Below are 27,827 nucleotides of genomic sequence, written 5' to 3' on the forward strand. Positions count from 1 at the left end.
ATGAAAATTTCTTTTTTCAGTTCCTTAATTATATGATATTACTTTTGTACTCTTTTTAACTCGATGTAGTAATATTTTGAAAAATTTTGTCATTACATTCTTGCAACTCGGTGCTTTTATCTCTTGTAAACTGCTCCACTTGAAATATAAATTAGTGCCTTATTGTCATACCAATCCAGTTTTGAGTTCTGCCGTGATACACCAGAATGATTGCCTGTCACATTTATGTTTATAGTTTATAGACTTTTGGTCTCAAACGTATCTTTCCAAGTTTTCACCAATAGAAAGTTTCGTTCGTACTAAAATCGATAACATTTGACAATACGTATTTAACAAGATGAGGAGGAAGAGGTTGAAAGCCCTCAAAACTAGTTTGGTATGGTTTGCTAACGAGTTTTTCATTTTTGGGATTCTTTTAAGAAGTAAAATGAACTAAGCATAATCGGGCAAATCTTTAAAAAAGACAATTTTGTTTTTATATAGTGTTAAAACCTCTTTTACTTTACTAATCGTAAACAATCGATTTGACACTTTCTGTATACACGAATGTAGTTTGCTTTACCTTTATCATAGCTGCCAGTATCATGCTGTGAATGAAACTTTTCGGCTTAATAAACAAACAATAAGTTGGATACTTTTTTTAATGCAATACCATTGAAACATTGGCAATTAAAATATGTATTATATGAAAATGATTAAGCTAAATAAATGTAAGAAAACAAAGCAAAGTATAGTACAAGTTAACAGCAAACAGAGTAAAAAACATAAATCTTCACACTCATATTTCTGTACTGACAAAAAGAAATATACTGATAGTTCTTGCAAACATACTCAGTTGGTGAACTCCTTTTAACTGTGAGGTACTTTATAGAGCGTGTGTTAACCGCTTTGGATACAATCTATGTATAATTTGTATTACATTTTTCATAATATATTTCATATTTCCTATCATTTTGCCTTTTGTCGTACTGTTATGATTGCTTCATTGAGAATACAACGTTAGAATATGAAATTTACGTTAATATAGTGCATCCGGTATAATTCCAATGTAATTTAATCTAAAAAAAAAAATAGAAATACTGGTATCTGACGGACTTATTATGTACATATCATATTGTGAACAGCAGACGGATGTACTTGATTGATAAATAATACTGTTTAATGAGGTAAATAATGTACATCACGTGACCACGTAATTCATAAAAAGAATAAAGTAGTCACACCATTTAAAACAAGACTTTGAACTTAGTTTTTTCAAACTTCGACACAGGAATTGTTCGTTAAGTAAACGGTATATATGCAGTATTAATCATGACAGCCATAATCTAATTTTCTCAATATGCCTATATACCTCCAATTATTACTATTCATTTCAATATGTTAGAGCTTTAGAAAGAACAGATCAGGCTTGAACTATGTGACTGGGTGATTCATACATATAAATGTAATTATCCTATTCTGCTACAAATTATGTCGATAAACAAACTAAAAGACTGTTCTCCTTCACATCCAAAAATTAGCGCAAGTTAGTAAATCATGTTAATACAGTATAAATCTACAAATTTTATATATTATTTCTATGTGGACAACACGTGTTTATAGCATGCATTTCAAAATCTACTTGCACAAATCTAAACAACAAAACAACAAAAAACAAAAATCCGTTTGATAAATTCAAACCAAATTGACTTCAATAAAACGGACATCACCGTTGAAAGTCAATTTTGTCTAAAGCAGTAGCAATCAAATTTTTACAATATGTACATAAACAACCAGAAATTAACTAATTATATCATTTAACGCATTCCAATATCAAAGCAATAGTTACTGTACAGGTGATGATTGTCCATCAGCAGAGTACCGACTAAATGACAAAATAACAACAAATTCTACAATTCCTACGGATGCATGTGTCTTTATTAAGTAGACTCGCGTAGGCATTCTCATGAACTAATCAATCACTACATAGTGACTTGTTGATCATTACCTACTCAATTTATTGTTAAAATCATAGAAATGTATATATAAAGGAAGACTCGTTGCTTTCTCTACTCTCTGTATTAACTATCAATAGTTTACATATGCATGCATTAAATATCACTCTCAAAGCTTTCATCGCATTCACTTCCGCTGCTAGACAGTGGCGCTACAGGATCTGCCATTAAATCTATTTCAGAATAAATTGTTCTACTAACACTTCCACATGTTCCATGTATAGCAGCATCTTGCATTGTCGTCGGTTCGTTGAATGCAATTTCCGTATAGTTTAGACTTGTTTCACAAATCTGAAATGAAGGAAAAAAATAAGTCCATGGCAAAATACATGTAATGAAAACAGGACTGCCGAATCGTCTAAAAAGTAGGTTAAGGGAAAGGATTGGAGAGATTTTCGACAACAGTAAAGCAAATGCACTGTTTTTACCGAACAATCTTTTTCTCGCAGTCAACTCTAATTTCCCAGCCATAATACTGACGGACAAAAACAGTAGAACGTCCTTTTTATCTTTTTATTTTGATCGTCCTTAGTATGCATAGACAATTTTCCTGACGATCTTGAGCAAACAATGATCATACTACCAAAAGACTCCTACTTTTTTCTAGATCATGCATGTCGAAAGTTAGATATATGACATGTGTCTGTTGTTAATCTGTGATTATGTTGATAGGTTGTGTGTGATTGTCTTTTGAGGCGAATTGAACATATACAAATAGTCGTTACTATAGTTACCTGACGGTTATGCACTGACGAGATCACGCCCCTGTTTATATAAGTACACAGTCTTCGACCATTTGCTGAAGTGAAATTTATTCTAAAGCGTTATAAAATAATATAAATGTTTTGTTATCAGTTTTCTTGCGTAAGTTACTTCATTCTTATATATGTTTCTACAAATAACCTTTTAAAATAAACTTACAGAAGTTAAAGAGAAGAGGTCAGTGAAATGATTCTGCCTCTAGTTAAGTTGTTTGGACAACGTCACGGAAATCGTCAATGGCTGTGTTATTTATGTCTTAATGATTTTGCAGAAGGGTAAGCAAATTATATGACCCCTGATATGTTTGTATGGGAGTCTACAAATAGTGATAATTATAATTGTCAAATTCGAGGAAAAGAGGACCTGATTGTGTATAAGGACACTAGGATACAGTATATATATAGTTGACGTGTAATTGATACTTCTATGAGAAAGATTCCGTCTTTTCTTTGCGCTTAACTTTTAGATTTAACTATACACAAACATATACACAAAAAAAAAAGAAAAAGAAAAATTGAAACTAGCTTTACAATCTTATTAAGATACCTCCATCTTCGTTATACAGTTGCATCTGGTTAGTTTGGTTATCATGAGAACTTGATGGCAAACTTGTATTTATTACGCTCTGATTGCGTAAGTTACGAACATGAGCTATATCCGGGTCATCTGATGAAAGATAGAGCTGATTGTCGACTGGTTCCACTAAAGCAAATTAAATGAAAATCAAAGCAAAAATAGAAAATAAATATACGTGACAGAATCGTACCAAGAAAGCGCAACATTTTGTCGAACATAAGACAGTATTTGTGTTACTAAAAAAATACCTGTATTATGAGATTTGAGATCAGAAAAAGCAACGTGAACCTTTCCATATGGTCATGTAGTACCCGTGCTCATATCAGGAACATCGTTATTGGTTGTCTTTATCTATAACCTAAATGTTTTTGTTCTGTCATTTAGGAATTTGATGTTTATGGCACATATATGAAAGCCTGTGTAATGAGGAAATTACTTTTCTAAATGAAATGATTAAAGTTTTACTCGTTTCATATGCACTTAAACAATACTGTGTATTATCGAAAAGTGACGTTTACGTGTGAGTGTCTTGTGCAGGTGTATTATGTCGTCGTGTCGCGACCTAATTGACCAAAGGCCTACATCTCTTTTCGATATAAATACATTATTTAAATATTATTTTAAGACTTGAACAATGATAATTGTTTTTAAATCTGAAATATGTAAGTATATATTCATTATCTAGAACGAATCAAAATTATTACCCTGAAAGTTCTCTCTAACCTCTTCTTCCCTGCTATAAGATGAAATAATATGACTATTGACTATTATTATGTTAGATGATATAAGATTGTTTTGTTTGAAAGACAAATCCCTCTATTGTTCAGGCGCAGATACAAGTGCAACAATATTATGCCGTCGCTGTTTCCACGAACTGAAAACGTTTATCCGAGTTATTACTTCTTTGTCAGAAGCAGTAGAATTACATTCGTTTCGAAAGGCAAAATTTCCGAGAAGAATATGAAACTTTTTGTCAGATTATTGACGTGTTCCTCAATTAGGAAAATGTTTTGTATGTTTCCTGTTTTCGTGGAACAACATAAAAAACCAGTTTGGAAAACATAAGAAATATGCACACACAAAAAAGGACAATCGTTTTGAAAGGTCGATTTGCCGAAAGAATAAAACACTTATTTTCAGATTATTGACGTGTTCCTAAATTAGGGAACTGGTTTGTATGTTTCCGTTAAAACATAAAAACAATTTGGAAAACATAAGAAATAAGCCAAAAAAAAAAGAAGAATTATACAAAAAAAATAGAATGAAAAAGGAAGAAACATACATAAATGTAAACAAACAAATATCCTAGAGGAAGTTGTTCCTTTTTATATAAAAATCAAAGGAGACGTGTTTTTGGTATGGATCTTTTTTGTAATATGAATACAGTAATAGGATGAACGCCAACGAGACAGTAACCCGACTACACATGTAAACATGTACATCTTTAGAGTTTATTTCACATGAGATTGTTTAAAAAAACTTCTTTACTAATATTCAAAGCACAGTATGGAAGCTAGACTGAGACTTTAGCACCTTTGCGGCGTATTTAACAGATACAAATTAACTGCATTTTATTTCCCTTGGTGCAAAATTCTACAAAAACCTGTAAAATATGCATTTGAACACACCGATAACATATTGTCAAGAGTTATGTTCCAATAGTGTATTTGTATATTGTATGGCACAATTGGTCTGCAGAGGATTTGGAAATACATAAACCGTTTATCGATACCACGTAAGCATATTATCTTACATCTCACGTTACAAGTAACTCAGTATTATTTAAAATCAAAGGACATTCCAGATCTCTTTTCCCTGTCTATATAGTCAATATACATAACATTTGTAATTTTTTCATTGCTGCTCACATAGTTATATATAAAAAATCGTTGTTTTAAAAGGAAGTTCTGTTCTATATAGAGACGCTCTTATTGACTTAATCGAAATTTTCGAGACATTCGTACAACGCATTGATTTTGGCCCACCACTTTTAGATTACATGTCTGTGCTTAAACACAATCAAATTAAAGCAGCAAATAACGGAAATTGAATTAATTCATAACCCGTCAAAACATCGCCAATCCAGCCGAACGTCTTTTGACGTTACATTCAGAATTGACGCAATATATTCCCGCCATTTTAAATTTGTATACACATTTTTGAAAAACCTTTTCTTCCGGTACGGTGACCCCACGTTTTAAGTTACTTATTTTGTTTCATAAATAACAATGAATATTTTATGGAATTTTCATCGAGAAAACATTGGTCAATTTTATTAAACTGGATTTTTGAACTTTACCATAAAAATGGCGGACAACTTATTATAGCATCATATAGTGATTATTTGTCGCTCAGAAGATCATACTATAAATAGCATAATTTCTTCTAACAACAAGGTTAACAATACAACCAATTTTTATGTGATTCGGACTTTTTATAAGATATTACACTATCAATAGCTACAAGTCCCCGATTTTCAAATTTTATGAAAAAGAGGGCGTTTTAAATCGAAACCGAGGTCCATGACCCTATTTTGTATTGGCTAATTTTAAAGCTTTTACTTAACATACATGAAATAGATCTGAATAGAAGGATTTGACTTTAAATATTTGACTATTTGTATGTAAAAAACACTTAAAACTGTAAGAGTTTGTGTGGTTAGCTGTATTAACTGGTGAATTAATGGCCTGTAGTTTACCAATGACCACTAATTATAGTTTACCTATTGATTAAAAGAAAGTGTGAGTTACTCAGCTACATTTTAATGGAACTGAAATAGCTTAGAGGCGAAATGTGCCCGAGGAACGTACTCGAGTTTCTGTTTCTCGAAAATTTAATTAGGTATGAACTTCCATAGTCTGTATAATGGTCTGGGTCAATACTGCTCTAAATAAAGCAGCACAAGACAGTCTATCAGTGTAACGTCAGACTTACAGTTTAAGTTTGGTGTGTCTATTACTGTTAGTTTTTTGTTTTACAACGCCGAGTTATCAACTTTCCAGAACCCGTTGCATTGAAACAGTCACTAAGATTTAATATATGCAACTATTAATTAATTTCCGGATATTTAATACGTACGTCGTAACCCGATGTGAATAAGTGAATTAACTTTTTTTGTTTTGTTTACAAATGGACCTTAAGTGCTATTCATTTTTAAACGGGTGAACAATACGACTTTTTCAACGTACCGGAATTCATATATGAATAACAGGAAATTTTGAAAATAGTGACATCAACCTAACAACAAAAATAACATGAAGACATTCATAACATCCACAGATAGAACGAGCAGAATCCATGTATGTATGTACATGTAGTATCTATAAAATATACATACGGATTGCTGTTACCAGATGCACCTTTTTCTGTAAAGAACAATTACATATTATCAATTAGAAATAATAATTACGATGAAATTGAATTATGCGTTCTGCCCCTACTTTAACCCCTACACACAAGCAAAATTATGAAATAGCAGAACGTTTTATATTACTAGCAGCATAAAATAAACTCATCATAAATAGAATACTTGTTTCCATCAAGTTAAAAATATCATTGGCGAATATATAGAACATACTTTACAAATAATGCAAAAGTTTTGAAAAAAAGTAGAATTATAACAAAAATACCGAACTCTATACAAAATTCAAAACAGAAAGTCCCTTATCAGATCGCAAAATCAAAGCTCAAACACATCAAACGAAATGAAAACAACTGTCATATTCCTGACTTGGTACATGCATTTCCCTATGTAGAACATGGTGGATTAAACCTGGTTGTATAACTAGCGAAACCTCTCACTTGTATAACAGTCGCATAAAATTACATTATATTGACAACAATATGTGAACAAAACAAAAGGTCATAATCGGTAAAAATGTCAAAAATTGGGGTATAGCAGTCAACATTGTGTTATAATCTTAATCAGTATTAAAAAAAACACACAAATATGTGAATAAAGACCATAGCACAACAACACAATCAATATCGAGCCACATCAAAAGGATATTACTAAAAACGATTAATAATATACAAAGAGCACTATAACACTTAATTAAGATGATAAACAACGTCAGTACCTATAATCTATACTTCAAGACCATCATGTATTAGTTGTTGATACGGAATATTTATCAACAAGGTCTTGGTATGTTCCGATGATTTGTTTTTAGAAAAGGACGAGACGTTCTTTGACATAACCCTGTTTCATCAACGTTCTGCTCAGACACTTTGTTCTTCTAGTTTTTGACAAGTGTCTGAAGGAACTCCGACTCATATGAAAATAAAAAATGTTGGCAAGGAGAGGCGCACAGTTCGTTTCCAAGGGAATGCCGACAATATGTTAATAAAAGTCTGCCTCCAAATTTAACAAATATGTTGTCAATAAGAACCTTTAGCATACTGATCACTTGTTCCTCCGTGTAGCATGTTTTACCTTTTATTTCATAATTAACAAAATATGCCGTTTGGTATCCCAAAATCAAAACATTTATAGCGTATGCCACCATTTTTATATTTAAAAGCATTATAGATTATTTTTTTGAGACGATTTTTCAATTGAAAATGGAAAAGGTGGTATAACATATAAAGGCTTGAAAAATCAAAGCTTTTGATAGAATTAATTTCAGAGAAAGATTGAGATTTAAAATTATCCAGAGGTTCTTTAGATTTTATTTACACATAATCAAACTACGCGAGTAAACAATTTCATTCTTTCTAAAGACCTTTTTTCACTGCGGACGGAATTTGTGTTAATCTAATGGACAGTTCCTTTGTAGAACATGCAGATGAGCAGGCAATGTGCCGTTGTTTTTACGGAATTTTGTGAAGGTTAGGTATCCAATACAAACAAGGTAAGTCCTCAGATTTGCTGTGAATGTAATGATCGTTGAAGCCATGAAGGACTAATGGTTAGCCAAAATATCATCTTTGTCAAATGATATCTTTGTGTACGGAGGGAGGGGGGGGGGGGGGTTACCTGATTGCTCATATGTTCCGTATTCTTTTACAAGACACTCGTAGTAGTGCGATTTACATAAAAAAAAAATATTCGAAGCTTTGTCCGCAGGAACAACAACATATTTATCGTGAAGAGATGATAGACATTTCACAGTTGTTTTGTCTCTAAATATGAACTTTGGTCGATCATTTACACAATTTTTCAACTTTTGGATTCGACGTTTTATCAGAGAAGTTCTAGCTTTAACGCATTCTGACAAGGTGTCCAATTCAACTTTTTTTCGTTTCGTCCATATGCTCTGGCATAGTCCTCAATATAAAAATAAGAAGATGCGGTATGATTGCAAATGACTGTTTTATAAAAAAGAAATAATTATATCCCCAAAAACTGATGACGATGCCTAGCTGTATATTTGAATAAATATTTGAATTTTACACACACTTGTTTCTTGGTTAGTAAGAAATAATGACTCTCTTTTTTTTGTGCTGAGACCGCGTAAAGAAAACACCAATCGATCATAAAATATTTAGATCTTAGGTGAAGAAGAAAGAATTAACAAATTTATTTGTATATGTTATATCTAACTATATATTTAACCTATCCTACCTTTTCTCCCTATAAAGAAGATAATAGTCCATCCTGAAATAGCTAGAATGCCTACTAAAACGAACACTAGGACTACCCACAAAGCTTTAGCAAGAACAACTGCTATAGCGATCAATAAAACTACCAAAACAGCTTTGACACGATATATGTTAATTGTTGGCTCTGTAAAAAAAAATGTAAATTTACTGTTAAAAAAAGGATTTCAGGAATAAAAACGTACGGAATACTGAATCAAAACAATTTCACCTCTTTTTACCTCTCTCTCTCTCTCTCTCTCTCTCTCTCTCTCTCTCTCTCTCTCTCTCTTTTTGTGTTAAATGTTGTTTCTATTTTTCATGTTTATCTCCTTGATAAATGCATTTAAGCAAATAAGCAAGTTCATTATTATTGTGATGTTTTGGTGATATAACGGATTACAAACATGTATACATCATATATTTTTTAAATATATCATATCAATAGTATCACAAATGCATGGTATGGCTCTTTTCAAATGTGGGTAAATTTGATTTAAAAACAATCAAAATCCTTGCATAAACTTTGCAGATATTCGGCACTGGTCGAGATATAATTGTCGTAAACTTTTGTTTTTATTACCAAGATAGTCTTCTTATATTACTAAATGTTCTGCTAAATACCAAAAATCTAAGATTTTAAATTCTCGTATTTATTGTTGAACATATGGTGTTAACTAAAGCAATTTAACTGTGATATTTTATGATTACAAGAACAAGTTTTTGTCAGCTATCAAACTAACTTTCAAATACATATAGAGGATGAATCTGATTTTTAAATTAGATGGCACATTTGATAGAAGAGAAGAAGACGTATCGAATTAGCTTATCATCGTTCTTTTAGTTGTTGTAAATTTTGAAGAATTTCTTTCCTACAGCGACCTGTAATTTCAATCAACGATAATTAATTTTAATATATTTCATTGGCTTTAGTAGCTTAATGATGACAAAATCTCGTAAATCCATTAATAACATAAAAACCAAATGAAAATAATGAGAAAATCGTAAAAACTCAAAGAGGAGGGAAACTCATCGACAGAGTAATTGTCTTATACTATGCCTGCACCTACTACTGATGTATGCTCAGACATTCAGAAAAGTCACGATAGAGAGAAGTTCACATTGATTAATTCACAGACCAGACATCTATTCAGGTATTGTATTAACTAAGAACACTATATATCTAATAAGTTAAGAAACATTCATAGGGCATCCTTAATTAATTCGGGATTTTGAACTGTGACTTCCTCCTCATAACACATACGAAGAAGACTTAGGCATTTCATTGTTAGAGAACGTAAGTTTTCTGATCAGCCTTAAGAGTTGATATCACACATTTCTTTCTCAAGGTAACTTCCATATACGCACAATGCTATTTACAAAAAATCCACTAAGAAACTTTGTATTACATGGTATGAATGATGAGTATAAACATGTAGTCACTCAATATTGCATAATTACTCACCTAAAGTCATCACAGGAGTGACAGCCGTCTTTTCACTTTCACCAATTTCATTTCTGGAGAACATCCGAACAAAATATCGTCTTTTGGGGCTCATGTTATACAGGACATTTGACATCCTAACCTTCATGTTTTCAATAATAGGTCCTGACCGTGTCCACATTTCACCGGCTTTTTGTTGATACTCTATGAAAAAAGTCTGAGGGTCTCCCCCGTTATATCCAGGACACCATGATACTGCTAGATGTCTTTTATATGGAATTACTGACACATTTGTAGGAGGTTCGGGGCGTTCAGCTTTGTAGGAAAATTTACATACTAACGAAATTAAGTTATACACAAGATTTGTTTGTTAAGTACTGTTTCAGTTTGAAACGTAATCAATGTGTTAATACAAATCAATACTGCTGCCATGTGAAGAATGTTCTTTGTGTATCAATTAAAATCTTAACAAAACACCTAAGATTATATGTTTATTTTATAATATGTTGCAAATGTTGTACAAGTGTCACTTAAGTTGATGAATTCGATATTCATGATAAGGATTAATACACAATTTGACAGATGTCATAGGATTATCATTAATAGATATTGTCGACCATGTAACGATTCGAATCCGCCATTATTATATACGTAATTGTCATTACAACGATGTGTACTAGTATCATTCCGAGGGGTTCTTCAACTCAGTAGTCCGTGCTTCGGTACATTCAATATTTATACTATATTTTCGAAAAATCACCTATGATATAAGAAACTATCAAAAACCTAATATTTCAATAATAACATTTACCTTAGATGAATTAGGATATTTTCCTTATGTTCTTTTCGAAATACTAATTTTCTTTCCCCGGGAGAATATATTGACTTATAAAAACGCAACACCTTTCAGAATTCTGGGTCCGTAATGCTCTTAAAATTGGTAATTTATTTGGGCTTTTTAACTTTTTTAATTCGAGAGTCTTTTTTAAACGAAACGCGCGTCTGGGATACAAAGTTTTAATCCTGGTATCTATGGTGAGTTTATTTGATCATACAGTTCTCAACGCTTCTACGTATTTATACATAACAGGCTTATAAATGTTTACGTTTGAGCGTTCCTAGTGAAGGCTAACCCAGGAAACGAATTTGGACGCACAATAGTTATAAAGTGTTTTTTTTCATTAGAAAGTACAAACGTGTAGGCGAGTATTATCCAATACACAAGGTTATAAAGATGCAATTGAGAGGTGAAAGTTAACGTTTGCAAAAAGATCTTCAAACTGATAAATCGATGATAAACTGACATCCCAAAATCGAAAATCGATTCAAGAAAAACAACACTAGACTAAAAGCAACATAGAAAGCTAAAGATTGAGCAACATCACCCAAAACCGGTTGAAATCTGAAATTATCCGGAAAGGGTAAGTAGATCTTACTACTATGTGTCAACCATATTCACGCCTTTCATATTGCAAGACAATAAAATAAAAGATGGTTTCTTAACAAGTGAGAAGTGTATTTCACTTGATTATAATTGAGAGTATAAGCACACTCAGATAGTGCTTTGTCCGATAACGTAATGTTTCTAAATGTGTTGTCGGCTTACAGCGATGACAAGATACATATCTTTCCATACCGTATTCAACACATGGAAAATTGAGTGAAACACTTTTGAAATTTTACAAGTGAAATAAACATAATTAAATAAAGTATATCGGTGATCCATATTTACGCACACATTCTATTACATGAATAGTTTCGTGATGGTAATAGGTACCTGCCCTTATTGTCCTTAACCATTTTTTACACAATTGTTTCTCAATATTGTGTGCATTCCTTGTCATTATCTTAAGTTATATCATCGCAATTATAAATAGGATTACTTTTACTGAATATCGATTTCAAATCTGTTGGTGTGTATATATGTGTTTCAGCATTAATATATAACACAGGTAATGATCGAATTTAGCAAGTTATAGTCAATATATACACTATATATATGATTTTCTTTTGTCCTTATCTCTAGTTTTATCTTTGCCGTTGTCTGTCTTTCTGCAAATTAATGAATTTTAATCCACCATTTATCCTGAGGATATTTTAATATCTTGCCTGCTTCTAAAAAAAATATACTAAAACGTAAGATCTCCTCAAGTTAACCTGCCTGGACATACGCACAGTACTATTTAATAAAACCATGCAGAAACTTTGTATAACACGAGAACATGGTAACAACGATTAGTATAATCAAGCGTGGCCATTCAATATTGAATAATTACTCACCTAAAGTTATAACAGGAGTGATAGATGTCTTATTACTTTCTCCAATTTCATTTTTGGACAACATCCGAACAAAATATCGAGTTCTGGCACTGTTGTTATACAGGATATGTGACATTCTAGCCTGCATGTTATCAGTAATAGGTCCAGACCGTCTCCATATTTCATTGGCTTCTTGATGATATTCTATGAAAAACGTCTGAGGTGCTCCTCCGTTATATTCAGGACACCATGATACTGTTAGATGTCTTTTATATGGAATTACTGACACATTTGTAGGAGGTTTGGGGCTATCAGCTGTGAACGAAAAAAGTAAAATAACAATTATACCGAACTCCAAGGAAAATTCAAAAACAAAAAGTCCCTTATCAAATGGAAAAATCAAAAGCTCAAACACATTAAACTAATGAAAAACAACTGTCATATACAAACAAGTATGTCAAAAAAAGAAAAGCAAAATGGCATATAGACCACAAAATTAACATACAAAAGAATTTTACATAAACACTTGATTGTACTGTTTCAGTTTAAAACGTAATCAAGGTGTTAAGACCAATTAATAAACATTTTATGAATATACATAAGATATAACTATATATTTAATGTTTGGTATTTTTGTTCATATTTTCATATAATTTGTTGTAAATACTAAATGAGAAACTAAATAAACTTTAGGTTATCGCATATGCTATTTATGATAAAGATTCATACATAATTTGAGAAATGTCACTGGGATATCACTTATTGATAAAGTCGACAACGTGACGATGCCACCATTATTTTATCAACGTAATTCTATTCACAACAATTCGGTATCATTTCGAGGGAACTATCAGATCAGTATTTTTCCTAAACTAATGTTCGAACTCAGGCAAAGTTGACCTTAGATGCATTTGTCTATTCTCTTTATATTTCGTTTGATCATATAGCACACGACGTTTCTGCGCAGTTATACATCCATGACTTTGAAATTTTAAGGTTCGAGCGTTCTTGATAAAGGTAAATTCAGAAAAGCACCTCGGACGCATAAAATTTATAAAACATAATTTCATTTGAAAGTACAACCGTGTAAATTAGTATTATCCAGTATACGAAATTTTACTGCAGTAGATCCTCATTTCGACAATTACTGTATCTTTAGTTATCCTCGAATCCAGCATATTTGAAAGTCAAAAGACTAAAAAAAATTTTAAGCGCTGACAAAACCAAAAAGGACAAAATGTAAATAAAAAACGGACATGACGTTAGAGCTATGCATGTGAGAGATACATTCTACCTGAATTTAAAAAAATATTCAAAATTTTATAACATCATATTGTAATAAAAAGATATCCGTATTTTATGCATTTATTTACAGAATTACTTGTTTGTTAATACTCAGAGTGACTTTCCGTCCACCAACAGAGGTATGGACCCAGTTGCAGTAATAAAATCAACGGAACCAATATTACTGCATCAGATACGCATGTCTCTTCAGTGATGTTCGAAGTAAGCATATTTGAAAGATCAAAACTCATAGCATACGTTGAAGTACTGATAAAGCAAAAAGGCCCAAAAGTAATTCCAAACCCGTTTTTAATAAACAATCACAACTTTCATGATGCAAGCCTAGAGTACATATATCAAGGTTTATTCACAAGAGAGACTTGAATATTGCTTGACTACAATTGAGCATATAAGCAGACTAAAATACTGCTTTGTACAATAACTTAAGGTTGTCTTAAAGTGAGGACGGTTTACAGCGACTACATTACTTATACCTTTTCAAACCGTATTCGAAATAAAGAAAATTCGGTTTTAAACTGTGAATCGAAAACTTTTGAATTAAAAAAAAAACACAATTGTGTAATGTATATCTGTATGCCATATCTAAGCAAGTATTCCAATCACATGAATAGTTTCGCAACGCTATTTGTCCTTGATCAATATTAATAACAAGTGTTATGCAATATTTTGTGTATTCCCTCGTGTATCTTATAAAAACATACAGACGTACAATTTAAGAATGGCTATAACGAGTTTTTAGACATCAAAAAAGAATCAATATAAATCAAAAGGTTTTCAAAATAATTGCCTGATAAACAAATAGCACTACGACAGACACCTGTATTTTAGTAATTTGTTGTATGACCGCCATTAAGATTAAGTTTACTTTTTACTGAATATCCATATCAAATCTATTGGCGTGTTTTTTTTTGGTTTAATTTGTCGTAGTACTTGCTTCCGATTGATGACCTATAATTTAACACGAGTAATGACAGAATGTCCACACGTGATAAGCAATATGACAGGTGAATTTGGTAGAGTCGGACCTATAACCAAACAAGAGTTTGAGCTTTTTTCGTGGGGTTCTCTTCGTTGTTTTTTTTCTTTCTTTCTATGTAGTTTCTTCTATGCAATTGTCTGTTCTCAGGCAAATGGACGAATTTTGATCCACCATTCGTAATGTTATTAATAATCCTTGTATCGACAGTTAAATGGACGTTTTTTTAAATTTCATTTGCTTTCCTAAAAGCCTCAGGTAGCCTTCACATACACAAAGCACAGTTTATGAAATCCACTCAGAATCTTTGTATTACACGAAAACATGAAATCAATGATTATTATTTTATAACTCAATATTACTTGATTACTCACCTAACGTCACCAAAGAAGTCACGGCCGTCTTATTGCTTTCTCCAATTTCATTTTTTGACAATACCCGAACACAATATCGAGTTTTTGGAATCAATTCATTTACGATTTTTGACATAATAATCTGTTTCGTATCAATAACAGGTCCAGACCGTCTCCATGTATTTTCGGCTTCTTGTTGATATTCTACGAAAAATATCTGCTGGTAACCCCCGTCAAATCCAGGATCCCACACAACTTTCAGATATCTAGCATATGGAATTACTGACACATATGGTGGAGGCTCGGGACGACCTGTTTTGAAGGAAAATTAACTAAAATTACTAAAGAAGTTTGTGGGGGGGGGGGGGGGGGGACATACGATTATTTTTTAAGTATAAGTTTAACACGTTACCAATGAGATTAGTCTAATAAATATAGCTACCAAGCTGTCGATTATAGTTTCAATATGAAAAAATAAAACGATCAGAAGACAAAAACAGTATACAAACACGTAATAGAAACTTAAGACCGAACATAACGAACCCAATCAAAAACCGGAAGGGCAAGCAGATTGTTCCAAATGTGGGACCCGTAAATACATGATTTGAAAAGTGTTTCTGCATTATTACTAATAGACATGGTTGATAACATAACGATGTTATTATTTTATTATTATATACACTATTCTGATGACAAAACATTCTTATACGACTATGTTGTAGATAAGGTATCCATGCCATTAAAACAAAGCGTATCGTGAGGGTAAAATGTTATCGCTTGATTTGTTTAATTTCGATATGATATAATATCAGCAGTTGGAAAATTCATTATAACTATTGTTTTTATAATTAGGATTCATACAAATAAAGAACTCTGCCGTAGATCAAGATGGATGCAGGTGTCTGCAGTATGCCGAAAAAGTCCACCGTTACTCACAGATTGGTGCTTTCAGCGATCACATAATCATAAAAAAATCTTAAAAATGATTAAGATTTTTATTTTATCGTTTATTTGTTAGGCAACTTACATTTTGATGTTACCTTCACCGTATAAACATTACACTCCTTGTTGTTACAAGCCTTTATTGTATAATCTGTAAAATCTTTTATTTTAGCCAATGTCAGTCGGAATGTTATCTTTATACCAGATACTGTAACGTTTACACCATGGAACATGTCTTGTGTTAGAATCCTCTCCTGTCTTCCATGTATATCCAAAGTCTCGTTTTGTTTTGATATAGTTGTTTGTATCGTGCCATACTTATTGTACAATTGCACCTTCAACTGAATCTTCTGACCGTATCGACCATATTGAATTGGTTTATTTGCATTCACAAATATCGGTGGAACTAAAATGAAATATATATATAGAATAATGACAGTTTTGGTTTTGATGCTCACTTTTATGAATGAAGTCGCGTGCATTTCATTAAGTCATTGACGCAGATGACCAGGAGCGCGTGACGTTGCTTCACATATACGTGACTTTAATACCTAATAATCTGACTATTCAGGTCCTGTTCATGATCTACAAACACAATATTAGGGAATAGGATCAGAGGCAAAATCTAAAAATTGCCGATAATAACATTTACACATTATAAACGTTAAATAAATATAGATTATTGTAGAATAGTTTGGGTTTTTTTTTCATCTCTCTTAGAAATCATGAATTGTTACGTCAACGTTATAGGTCGCAGCTCCAATAGTATTCATATTTAACGATAGCTTCTCTTTTTAATAATTTTTTTTCAAATATATATTTTATCTAGTTTTATTGATATATCCGATACAGTGTTTCCTTGTCTTATAAAGTGGTTATCACTGAATAATTTTTGACTAGATACCGTGGGGGCCTTTAAACTTAAGCTTTAAGAATAAGCATTTTATATTCACCACTGAAGATTTTCATGCAATTGTCGAGATGGAGAACAGCACGAAAGAGTGTTTCCTTGCAAAAAAGAAATTTTACAAATATTTGTTTGGATTTTTTTTATCATGTAAATCTAATTCAATATACCGTGTTTCCGTTTTTATATTTTTTTTTTTTTTTGCTATTGAAATATTTAAACAGATGCATGCTGATAGCTTATAAGATATAAATTATAAATTGAAAGGCATTTCCAATCAACTATCAAATATTTGAACATATCAATATAAATTGGTTCCGTACATATAAAGAAAAAAATTCAATGTATTACCTTTATTGTGTATGAGAACTGATCCTTTCTGGGATAAGCTTCCATTTGTACCATTGATACCGTTTGATGTTTTGCATTTGTAAATGCCATCATTTTCATGGAACCTGTTGTTATTGTTGGATTTCAGAAAGATCAATTTGCCGTCAGATGTCCCTTGAACATTTCGAATGTGTTCATTGAATTCAGACCAGTGCTCCCAATCGTCAAAAGTATAATTTTCAGGATTTCCGCTAGGAATACATATAAGTTTTAGTTTTTTCTTAGTTACTTTTTTTCTTATTTTAACGACTGGTGCATCTGCAGAACAAAATACAAAGCATTCTTTTAGATATCCATTAAGCAGCATTCTTAAAAAAGGGTTTTACATGAAGTTCGGTATTTTTTATACTTTATTTAGAATATAAATGATAATTTTAAACATCGTAATTTAATGGAGTCAAAAAACTTTTTATTTCTCTTTGGGTTCCAAAGATTATATAGGTTTTTCATTACCTCATACAATGAAATAAAGCCAAATTTTAACCAATCAAAATTGTGTTCTTTATATACGAATTAGAGGCAGCAGTGGTTTACCGTGATTCAAATCTTATGTATCCATTTAGGAGATACAAATAAACGTAAAAAAAACCCAAAATTGAGGAATCGCGTGACCGGATACGTCGACAGTGTAAGCGTCTTCTGTTGTGAAAGCACCGTATCCACACTCAGTCAAAATATCCCATTTGAGAAGAGGACATAGTCAGCAAATATACAAATAAGTCAAATATAAGACAGAACATCGAATGAATTATAATAAAAACCGTGTACTAAACCCTTTTCATGTGGTATTAGTACACTTCCAGTTTATGTGTACTAAACTCATATAAAAACGAACAATATCAATATGCTTCTTTCGATCTGCTAGAGTAGAATACCTAACTTAAAAAAAAATGTATACTTCCATAATTCGCTTTTCCCGATGGCATATGGTATTCAGAACCCCCATGTACAATTGAACACCCTTGCATAGAAAATTGAAGCCACATGCAAATTTGAACCTTCCCTGTGTATTCATTGCAGAACTTATTGGAACATAAATCAATGATATACGAAGATAAAATACTAGTATATACTAGTATTGAAATTATGACATCTGATGGGAAGGGGCGCACTTTTCTATGGTGTTTTATGGGGGGGGGGGGGGGGGGGTGATGGGGGAGCAAATTACCATTGCTGAAAAAATGTGTTATAAAATCCTCTCCAAAACATGTTTTCCTTCCGGATACTTCTTCATGAGGTTAGGTAGCCTAATTGCTTTGATTATTTCAATTTATAATATCTAAAAGGGATTCAATTTTCGATGAAACGGGTTCAAAAGACCATAGTTACGAAAATTGATTAAATATCTCTCCAACATAATATTTCCATTCAATTTCATTAAAGATACTAAATATCACATAAAAACTAGTTTTTAGTTTTCTGTGTTGTGATTTGTGTACTGTTGTTTGACTGTTGGTCCGTTTCTTTCTTAGCCATGGCGTTGTCAGTTTATTTTCCACTTATGAGGTTGAGTTTCCCTTTGGTATCTTTTAAAGTACTTAAAACGCTGCTATTAATTGACATTTTGACATATTAGGAAATGGGTTCTTTTTCTCATGGTACTTTGTCAAAATACCGTGGCATAAAAATGTTTGGTAAATCTTTTCCAACTTATATTTTGTATTCAAGATACTTATTGCAGTATTATAACTATAAAAGTGGTGTAAATGGTATTATGGATTTAAATAAAAAATCTATTAGGATAGAGTTCATTTTTTCATGGAAAAAGGAGGGATTAAAATACAATGGATTTATAGATGGTCCAAGGACACAGTTATGGTCCTTCGGTTTTCGTTGTCTACGAATATAGTCCCTAGTGTGAACAGTGTATAACTTGCATTTTTTTTTGCTACACTTTCCCAATTTATTTCTTGATGTTTTACGCATGAAATATTAAGTAAAAGGATGAAATTACATGTTAAACAAATTTGGGTGCTGAATCTTTATGTTAAGTAGTGATTTGGTCCAGTTAAAAAAGGTCAAACATTAGAATGTCTGAAGCTGTCAAACTGAATTTTAGCCCCCAATTAAGACAGAATTGTCAATATTTTGAGGTAGAGCTGGTAGATGTTTCTATAATTTTGATATTATTTGTATCAATAGTAGTACACTACACTGTAAAAATCTTTTTGAGATAGAGCAGGTGTAATTTTTTTAATTTGAATTTATTGTCTAAAAGAAATGCACTACGAAATAACTGTGTTCTCGGGTCAGATGTGCTATACATTCCTTCAAAATGTTTTTTTTTTTAATTCAATATTCTTATAACTGCTTACCAGTTCGCATTGTCCATTCGTTTTAGATACATGAATTTGAATATCACTTTTGTATATTTTTCTTTCAATCTAATTAAAGTAGCGAAAATGCATATGTACATGAACTCATATTTGTTATAAAAAATCACACTTCTTTAAAGGAAACATGTTTTTATGGTATTATTTCAACAAAAAAATATATATTTATTTTGGTATTATACGGCTTTTCAAAATTGTTCATTCATGTCACATATGGAATTTTAATTAGTTTTAGCAAATTTCAAGAAAAATGTTTTAGTGTAGGATATCCAAAACAACTGATATATATGTTTATTCGCATTCCACAATGTTCCCTGCTGTCAAAATATTGGTTTAGACTTAGTTTTTGTCAAAAAAAATTAAAAAATTTGAAACATGTTCTTGAAGAATTGGAAATTAAAATCAAAATGTAGGTAAATTTGCTATAACAAGATGAGTCTCTGTGTCAACAATTGTTTGTTTTAATGTTTCCCCCATCCCTAATAGACTTTAGAGCTTGTCAAACAACTGTACACAACATGCACAATAAGAATGCTTTGATCAGTTAATGGTATTAATAAAACAAGTGAGAAACATGTTTTTTACAATTTAGCCATAGTATTTTGACCCCATTGACAATTGAATCTTCTTAATAGAGTTCAGATTTTAAAGATCATTCTAGCTAGTCAACATAGTAATTATCGTCCGATTGGTATTTGCTGTAAATAAAATATGCTGTAAAAGACATTTAACAATTTGACCTAGCCATGGTATTTTGACACCCCTATCATTTCCCACGTTTTTGTATTTTGCTATAAGATCAACATGTGTACATGTTGGAATGCGGATTGCTCATCGCTTGTGAACATAATGTTTAAGAATATATTCAGTCAAACATTTTTGAGCTAACTTGATCATGTTTATGAATAACCAGATATTGGTCGTTTTTTTCTAATTACTTGCAATGATACATTTTCAGTAATGTAAAAATGTAGTTTTTAGTAAACAAGGCAAGTGTTTGTTCATTCTGTGTTTGAAATTAATACTGTTTTCTTATAGTTGTTCATGCGAGAGCTTATAGATATGTTTATTTGTTAATGATGTGTTTGTAATCATGTTTTTCTTGTAGTATTTTCCCATGGTACAAAAAAAATCATATTATAATCGTTTAATCGTAAACTGTAAAAACACAACGACCCCCCTCCCCCCCCCCCCCCCCCCCCAAAAAAAAAAAACAAAACAAAAGTGCCTAAAACATATGTCCAAAAAAAGATAAGAATGTCAAGTACTAGTATTGCATTATTTTTTTTGTAAAAGCTGCTTGATTGGCCTAGAGATAACCGTTTGGTGAGGAATTTGTTCAAAGTTCTATAGGAAAAGAGAGGCGAATGATATTAAGGGAATATTCAAAACTCATAAGTGAAAAAAAAGCTGACAGGGCCATTGAAAATATGGTTTTAAGTTTAATATGTATTTGATGTCTTTTAATCATAAATGACAATGTATAAAACGTTTACTTCATGTGATTGGACAAAATCGCTTTGAACAGAATCAGAATAAATTTCTGGTAAATAACGTATGCACAAATATGTATATGGATTTCGTTACCATAAATTACTTAAAACGTTTACTTAATTCAGTCATAGATACAAAGATTTGATTACTAGTAGTAAATTTGGCTGTACCTAGAAAAACTTATTGAAAACGGTATTTCACATCCCAACTTTTACAGTAGTATTATACTAAAAGCGCGGAAATCACTATGTGATTCGTGTAAACTCATCGAACCGTTAAACGAACTTATTAGTAAAAATCATGTCGTCTTTGACTGTCCAATGCGTTAAAACACTAAATCCCTTGGATGTGTTTTAGTTGATTTTAGTCTCTGATGCATGATATTTATTATTAATTGTTGTTTGCTTTTTACTAACTGCGAGTACTCTTAAATCGTACTTTCGTGTTAATATGACCTGTTGACACAATTTGTAATGCATTTGTGTTATTTAGTGTTTACTTATTTTGTGTTATATCTCGTCTCACTATATTTTATATGTACCACTTTGAAAAGTATTTAGTATGACGATAAATTTTCACTTCTGGTCTCGTACTATGAACAACAAATTTATTTATTTTGTAAGAAATATTTCCGTATTCCTTTCAACAAAATTTTTAATTTAAATACCTGTGTACGTGATTTTTAAACGCCATTTTGTCCAAGGTTAAAGTTGTCTTTTTACATTGTTTTACATCTCCCCTTTTTAATTAAATATTGTATTTATATTGTGTCATAGATCAAATTTATTCGTTTAGTGTATGTTTACCTATTTTTGTTAATATGTCTTTTATCAAAGTGTGAGTTAAGCTATTCTAATTGATATTTTATAGTGTGTCTTTCTATGTTATAATGTTACACTATTATTTTAGGTTATGGTGAAGGTTGGCGCCTGTTGAAACGTTTCAACCCGCTGCATGTGTTTGCAACTGTCCTAAGTCAGGAACCTGTTGTTCAGTGGTTGTCGTTTGTTGATGTGGTTCATAAGTGTTTCTCGTTTCTCGTTTTTTTATATAAATTAGACCGTTGATTTCCCTGTTTGAATTGTTTTACACTAGTCATTTTGTGGCCCTTTATAGCTTGCTGTTCGGTGTTAGCCAAGGCTCCGTATTTAATGCCGTATTTTGACCTATAATTGTTTACTTTTATACATTGCGACTTGGATGGAGAGTTGTCTCATTGGCACTCAACCCACATCTTATTTCTATATATTATAGTTTTACCACATTAAATCTATAACAATGGACACCACATTATGCATATTATGGAAAAAGAGCCAATGTGTATGGGACAAAATATTCAAACTTTTCAAATCTTTCCTTGTTACATGTATCAACGCTAAAAAGTCAATTTCTAAATTATGTACTCACACTGAATATCCAACAATACTTTACGTGACAGAGGATTATCTAGTAAGGAACTGTTGGCAGAACATACAAATGGTTTCATGTTGTCACGTTTTGATGGTATGAAGCGATACCTTAAACGACCACTTCCAACTCTTTTAAGTTCTTCTCGATTTATTTTCATAAACAAGTTGATTTCTGGTATATCGCTTTTGAGATTACAGACGATCTTTAGTTCTTTTCCTTCTACTCCGCGAACTACTATCTGTCCGTTTTTTGTAATTGTTCCTCGTACTTTGATCTTTGAAGATATTGAATGTAAACCTAATCAAATAGAATCAATTATAATCTTTTGAAAAACAAAATGATCTGTAAGGAATTATCAAATGCTTAACTACTAGAAGGTAATGTTCAACCTATTTAGAACGTAAAAAGAATTAAATTATGTTTAAAGAAGATGAAAAAGTACCGGAATCGATAAGTGATGACAAATTTCCATACTAAATTCATGTAAGTTACGGCTTTCAAAAAGGACTGTTTGTTTGTTTGCTTGTGGTTAGCTTAACATTCGTCTATATTGGCTATTTCATAATTGCGTTTGAATTGACGGAGGAAGCTGACAATACATGGAGATAATATCAACCTCATGCAGAGAAACAGGCAATATTTTGCCAATTAAGATCTGAGTTGAGCTCACTTTGTCACGAACGTGGTGCAAACTCACAACCATAAAGTAGACTGTCTCATGGTCACTGTAGATGAACTACTTACACACCATCGATCATCGAAATCAAACTGACAATGCCATGGGGGAAAAAAGACCAAAAGACCAACAATAGTATACAACACACGACACTAAAGACTGAGCAACACGAACCCCACCAAAAACCGGGAGATGATCTAAGTTGTTCCGGAAGGGTAAGCAGATCATGTTCCACATGTGGCACCCGCCGTGTTGCTCATGAAAGTACAAACCTGGCGATGAGTCTCATTCAGTATAAGGTTGTATATTCGACTTTTGTTATCTCCATTGATATCAATATTGGAATTTTTCAGTTTTGAATTTAGGAAGTGTCCAACAGCGTAGTGTATGCTGTTTCTGTCCGTCGCATTTTGATAAAATAAGGATATACATAATATATATGTAGCCTCAAATCTATGTCCGGCCTCAAATCTATGTCCTTTCCTCAAATCTATGTCCTTTATAGTATTGCGTCATAAACGTCCCAAATCTATGTCCTTTATTGTCTCAAATCTATGTCCTTTTTCGAAATCGTATGACGCAAGACAAATCAAGACGTCATCGTGTATATGAAGTCACTGCATGAAGTAACAGCGATACAAGGAATGAAGGAGTATTTTCAAAAGCAACAACTAAAAAACTAAACAATGTGTTCTAACAATTATCAGGACATCTTTACTCTAACTATTGGGGAAACTTTACAATTCAGGACAAATCTAGACATAAACAAAGGGATTGCGGTATCTAGTACGTCTGGTTTTTGGAGAGAAGGAACATGCCAACACATAAAGAATTACACTTCTCGGGGAAAAATCTTTCCTATTAAGACTTTATTGCAAATTGTACATTTAAACTAAATAAATATCAGTTCTGACCAAAAAGTTAGTTTATGTCCCACTATGGTTTACAGATTCTCCTTTATATAAAAGAATATATAATATTTTATTTTAATTTATGTGGTTTTGAATCAGATTTTTTTATTTAATGTAAAAAATAAATAAAATATAAGAATGGGAATGATGCATTTACAACTGTATGGGCAGGGACAAAATGACGTATGAAGATGTAGCAATAAACAAAAAATACATAATGTGTAGTATAAACTTTCTAATTTACAAAGTAATTAATAAAAAAGTTGCTCAAATTATTGTTGTCGAACTTAATAAATCTGACCGTATGCATGAAATAACAAAGAAAACAAACATGTAATAACATTTTTATGTGGTATCTATACATTGGAACAAAACGTATGTAAAGAACCTGTTGTTAAAGGAGAAGTCTCTATATTTACTAGAACAAACATGGGATCAAGAAAAGCAAAAGATTTGAAAACATCGTATGTTCACATTATCCTACTATAGAGAATAGGTTAAATTCATTGTTGAAGGCCATATATTAACCTTTTATAGTTGTTTATACACATGTCATTTTGTCTTAGATTGTTTATTAAAAAATAAGTCACAAACATAGGATCAAGAAAAAGTTTTAGTTTCACAAGAATAAGTTCAATTCATTGTTGGAGGCCCTACATTTACCCTTTAGTTTCACATTACAACATAACTAATATAATAATTACGCACACACCTAAAAGAATTAAGCAAGTTGAAAACATTTCCAGACATAACATTAAGTTATGGGAAAAGACTTAATAGTACACAAGTGTAAGGCCATACTTATTAGACGGACATAAATTCGCGCATGTCGAAAAAAACACAAACAATTGAGAACAGGACACAGATTTGAGGCCGTATCTTTTTTTACGGACATAGATTTGCGAATGACGTCACGATTAGACACAGATTTGAGGAACGGACATAGATTTGAGGCCGTACACAGATCTGAGGCTTACATATATATATATATTTATAAGTACGTCTGAACCAGTGACGACTCTACAACAGATTCTATCCATCGGATCACCAGCAGTGATGGTGATACAAGGCTGAAAATACATTCTGTAGATATAATTCGTCTAAACAACAGCCCAACAATGTTAGATCTGTAAATTTGCGGAAGCAATTTTTTTTTTTTTATATATATATATATATGTTTAAGATTCAGGTGAATTTATTTATCTCACTATACACTTTTTATGACAAATATACTACATTGATCTATCGCCACACTTCTCATTGTTTTATCTTCGAATGAATAAAAACTGATTTAGTATTGTGTCTGCACGATTTGTCAGATTGTTTTGCCTTTAAAAATACGTTTCATCAATTATTATGTAACAGCTTTTATTTGCAAATTTGGGAATACACTTCTACTAAACTTTTTAGACAAACTTAAATAGTATGACATAAAAATGAATTACAGAATGTCAACATATAATCAACTGTTCATACACAAGATTTTCACTGCTATATGACTGTAGATGTCAGTTAATCGTACGGATGCGTTACGGGTTAAAATCACAGTATGTTCACACATAGTACAACTTACCTGACGAAGAAATTACACATATAGCTAGCAACTTCAAAATACAGCTGCCAAAATTCATTTCTGTAATGAAACAATATATAGCAGAGATAGGATATTAGTTTAGAGTGTTCGTGATGGGGATGAATTACGGTGAATGATTCGGACGCATGAGGTTTTTATTATTTTGTTTTTATGTTGCATACCCTTGTATTCATATTGTACATGATTTGCGTTTTTTCGGGAAAGTATATATTTATTTTTTTTTACTCTACCTTATGTACTATCAGCTACAAACCGTTTTTTTTTTCGTTGGTGTCATTGTCAGATTTATTTTCATGTTGTTTGTCTCTGATTTATGTTAACAGAGTTTGGCTGCTGAATTCTAATCGTTAAGACAGCAGACAATTATTTCTAGTTGGGTTGCTTTTGTCAATAAAACCGAGTTATAAACATTTTCATACAAGTGGCAGGTTTAGCTAACTACAGAATTATGTATAACCAACCAGTTATTTCCGGAAATGCCAGTACTAAGCCAGACATATGACAGTTGTTTTTATTTCGGTCCACTGGTTGATATTGTCGACAGTTTGATTTTGTCGGGCTTTATGGACTTTATTCTTTTTGAATTTAACTTTGAGCTCGGTATTAATTTTAATACGTTCTTATTATATCTTATTCCTTTTATCTACCAAATCTGATCGTTTTTACATCATTTTGAACAAACCCAATTCCAACATTTCCATAGGATGTTTTTTCATAATCACTCATCCGATTTGAACGGTGTTTGATTTCAGACTACAGTACTTAAATAATTGCATGCAACAAAAAATAATATGACATTGGAAACCAATATAATGTTAATGACAACGAAATAAATCATAAAGAAATACCTGATGCTATGGAGTGTACTTTATCTTCCTGATTTGTTATTTAAGGATGTACAAATAAAATTCATAAATCAATTTTCAACCTATCCAATAAAATAATATTTCCCTTATTAAAAAATCCAAATGTATATCGGAAATTATTAATCGATGTTTAATGATTTGTGCCGGAACAAAATAGAAAACGAGGATGAAGTATTTCTGGATAAATGCATCATTTCCTAAACACCGAGTACATAATTTGGAATATGTCTCTGCGTGGCAGAATTCCAACTAAGGATTGTTTAATTTGTGTAATTTGTTAACATGAAAAATGAGCATTACGTATACGTTGGGATGAGTGTTTAACAATTCATTGTCGGCATGTTGTCATGAGTCATCGTATAACTAACATACATGTATATTTTACCAAAGGCCAATTCGTTGTTAAGTCTATCAAAATAAAAATATACGGTTGCATACCAAATTGTAAAAGGACTATATGTTTTAAATTGTTCGTAATTCTCACTGAAAATAATGTGTCGTTATTGTTTGATTTTGAAATATCTTTAATGTTGTCAATGTATCCATAAAGCAGACGTATAGATCAATTCGACAATTCACTGCTCCTCCATTGAGAATTTGCATCAACCTTGTTTTCTGTTGAATATTTTCCTGTTTATAGACAATGTTTATACCTGTAGGTCTGTTACTTGTTGTAATTATAGCCGTAACCTCCCAAGGTTTGTTGGTCACCGCTTCTTTACATATTGTTTATAATTACCCGATACACGTTTGCAGAGATGTAGTGCTGAATTAGACGTTAACATTTTAATATCATCTCTTTGTCAAAGTACTGTAATAGCTGTAATCAGTACTTATTTAGTCAAAAAGGGTGGTTCTTATGGCTGATTTTTCTATCCGGACATATCCTAAAAACTTCATTGTTCATGGTAAAATCCTCCAGCGTAACACGGCTTGAAATATTCTGATATCTTAATTAGTTGGTTGCTGGTAAAACAACTGGCATTATGAAAAAATTGCAGTCTTAATACTTCTCGATCTGTCAAATAGAAATTTGTTTTGAAAAACTTAATCAT

The 27,827-nt window shown here is 31.7% G+C and overlaps 1 protein-coding gene across 1 annotated transcript; it reads right to left on the reverse strand.

Moving 5' to 3' along the window:
- Positions 1-605: 605 nt before the first annotated feature.
- Positions 606-26,786, reverse strand: LOC127717466 (uncharacterized). The gene is made up of 14 exons (XM_052223104.1): positions 26,755-26,786; positions 25,886-25,945; positions 22,723-23,022; positions 17,450-17,746; positions 16,277-16,597; positions 15,271-15,561; positions 12,637-12,930; positions 10,378-10,671; positions 8,899-9,060; positions 6,670-6,697; positions 4,037-4,068; positions 3,303-3,458; positions 2,729-2,793; positions 606-2,285 (listed from the first exon to the last, which is right to left on the reverse strand). The coding sequence occupies exons 2-14, from the start codon at positions 25,941-25,943 to the stop codon at positions 2,091-2,093; spliced, it is 2,493 nt and encodes an 830-aa protein (XP_052079064.1). The 5' UTR covers positions 25,944-25,945; positions 26,755-26,786; the 3' UTR covers positions 606-2,090.
- Positions 26,787-27,827: the final 1,041 nt, after the last annotated feature.

The sequence above is a fragment of the Mytilus californianus genome, unplaced genomic scaffold (assembly GCF_021869535.1).
Source record: "Mytilus californianus isolate M0D057914Y unplaced genomic scaffold, xbMytCali1.0.p SCAF_10, whole genome shotgun sequence".
In the NCBI taxonomy this organism is placed as follows: Eukaryota; Metazoa; Mollusca; class Bivalvia; order Mytilida; family Mytilidae; genus Mytilus; species Mytilus californianus.

Bases quoted from the DNA above. Each gene is read 5' to 3' on its own strand.
- LOC127717466 (XM_052223104.1), bottom strand. From the start codon at position 25,943: ATGAATTTTGGCAGCTGTATTTTGAAGTTGCTAGCTATATGTGTAATT. The intron at 16,598-17,449 runs GTAATACATTGA...ATTTCATTTTAG, and splicing joins AGTTCTCATACACAATAAAG to TTCCACCGATATTTGTGAAT. The intron at 10,672-12,636 runs GTGAGTAATTAT...TTTCCTACAAAG, and splicing joins CACTCCTGTTATAACTTTAG to CTGAACGCCCCGAACCTCCT.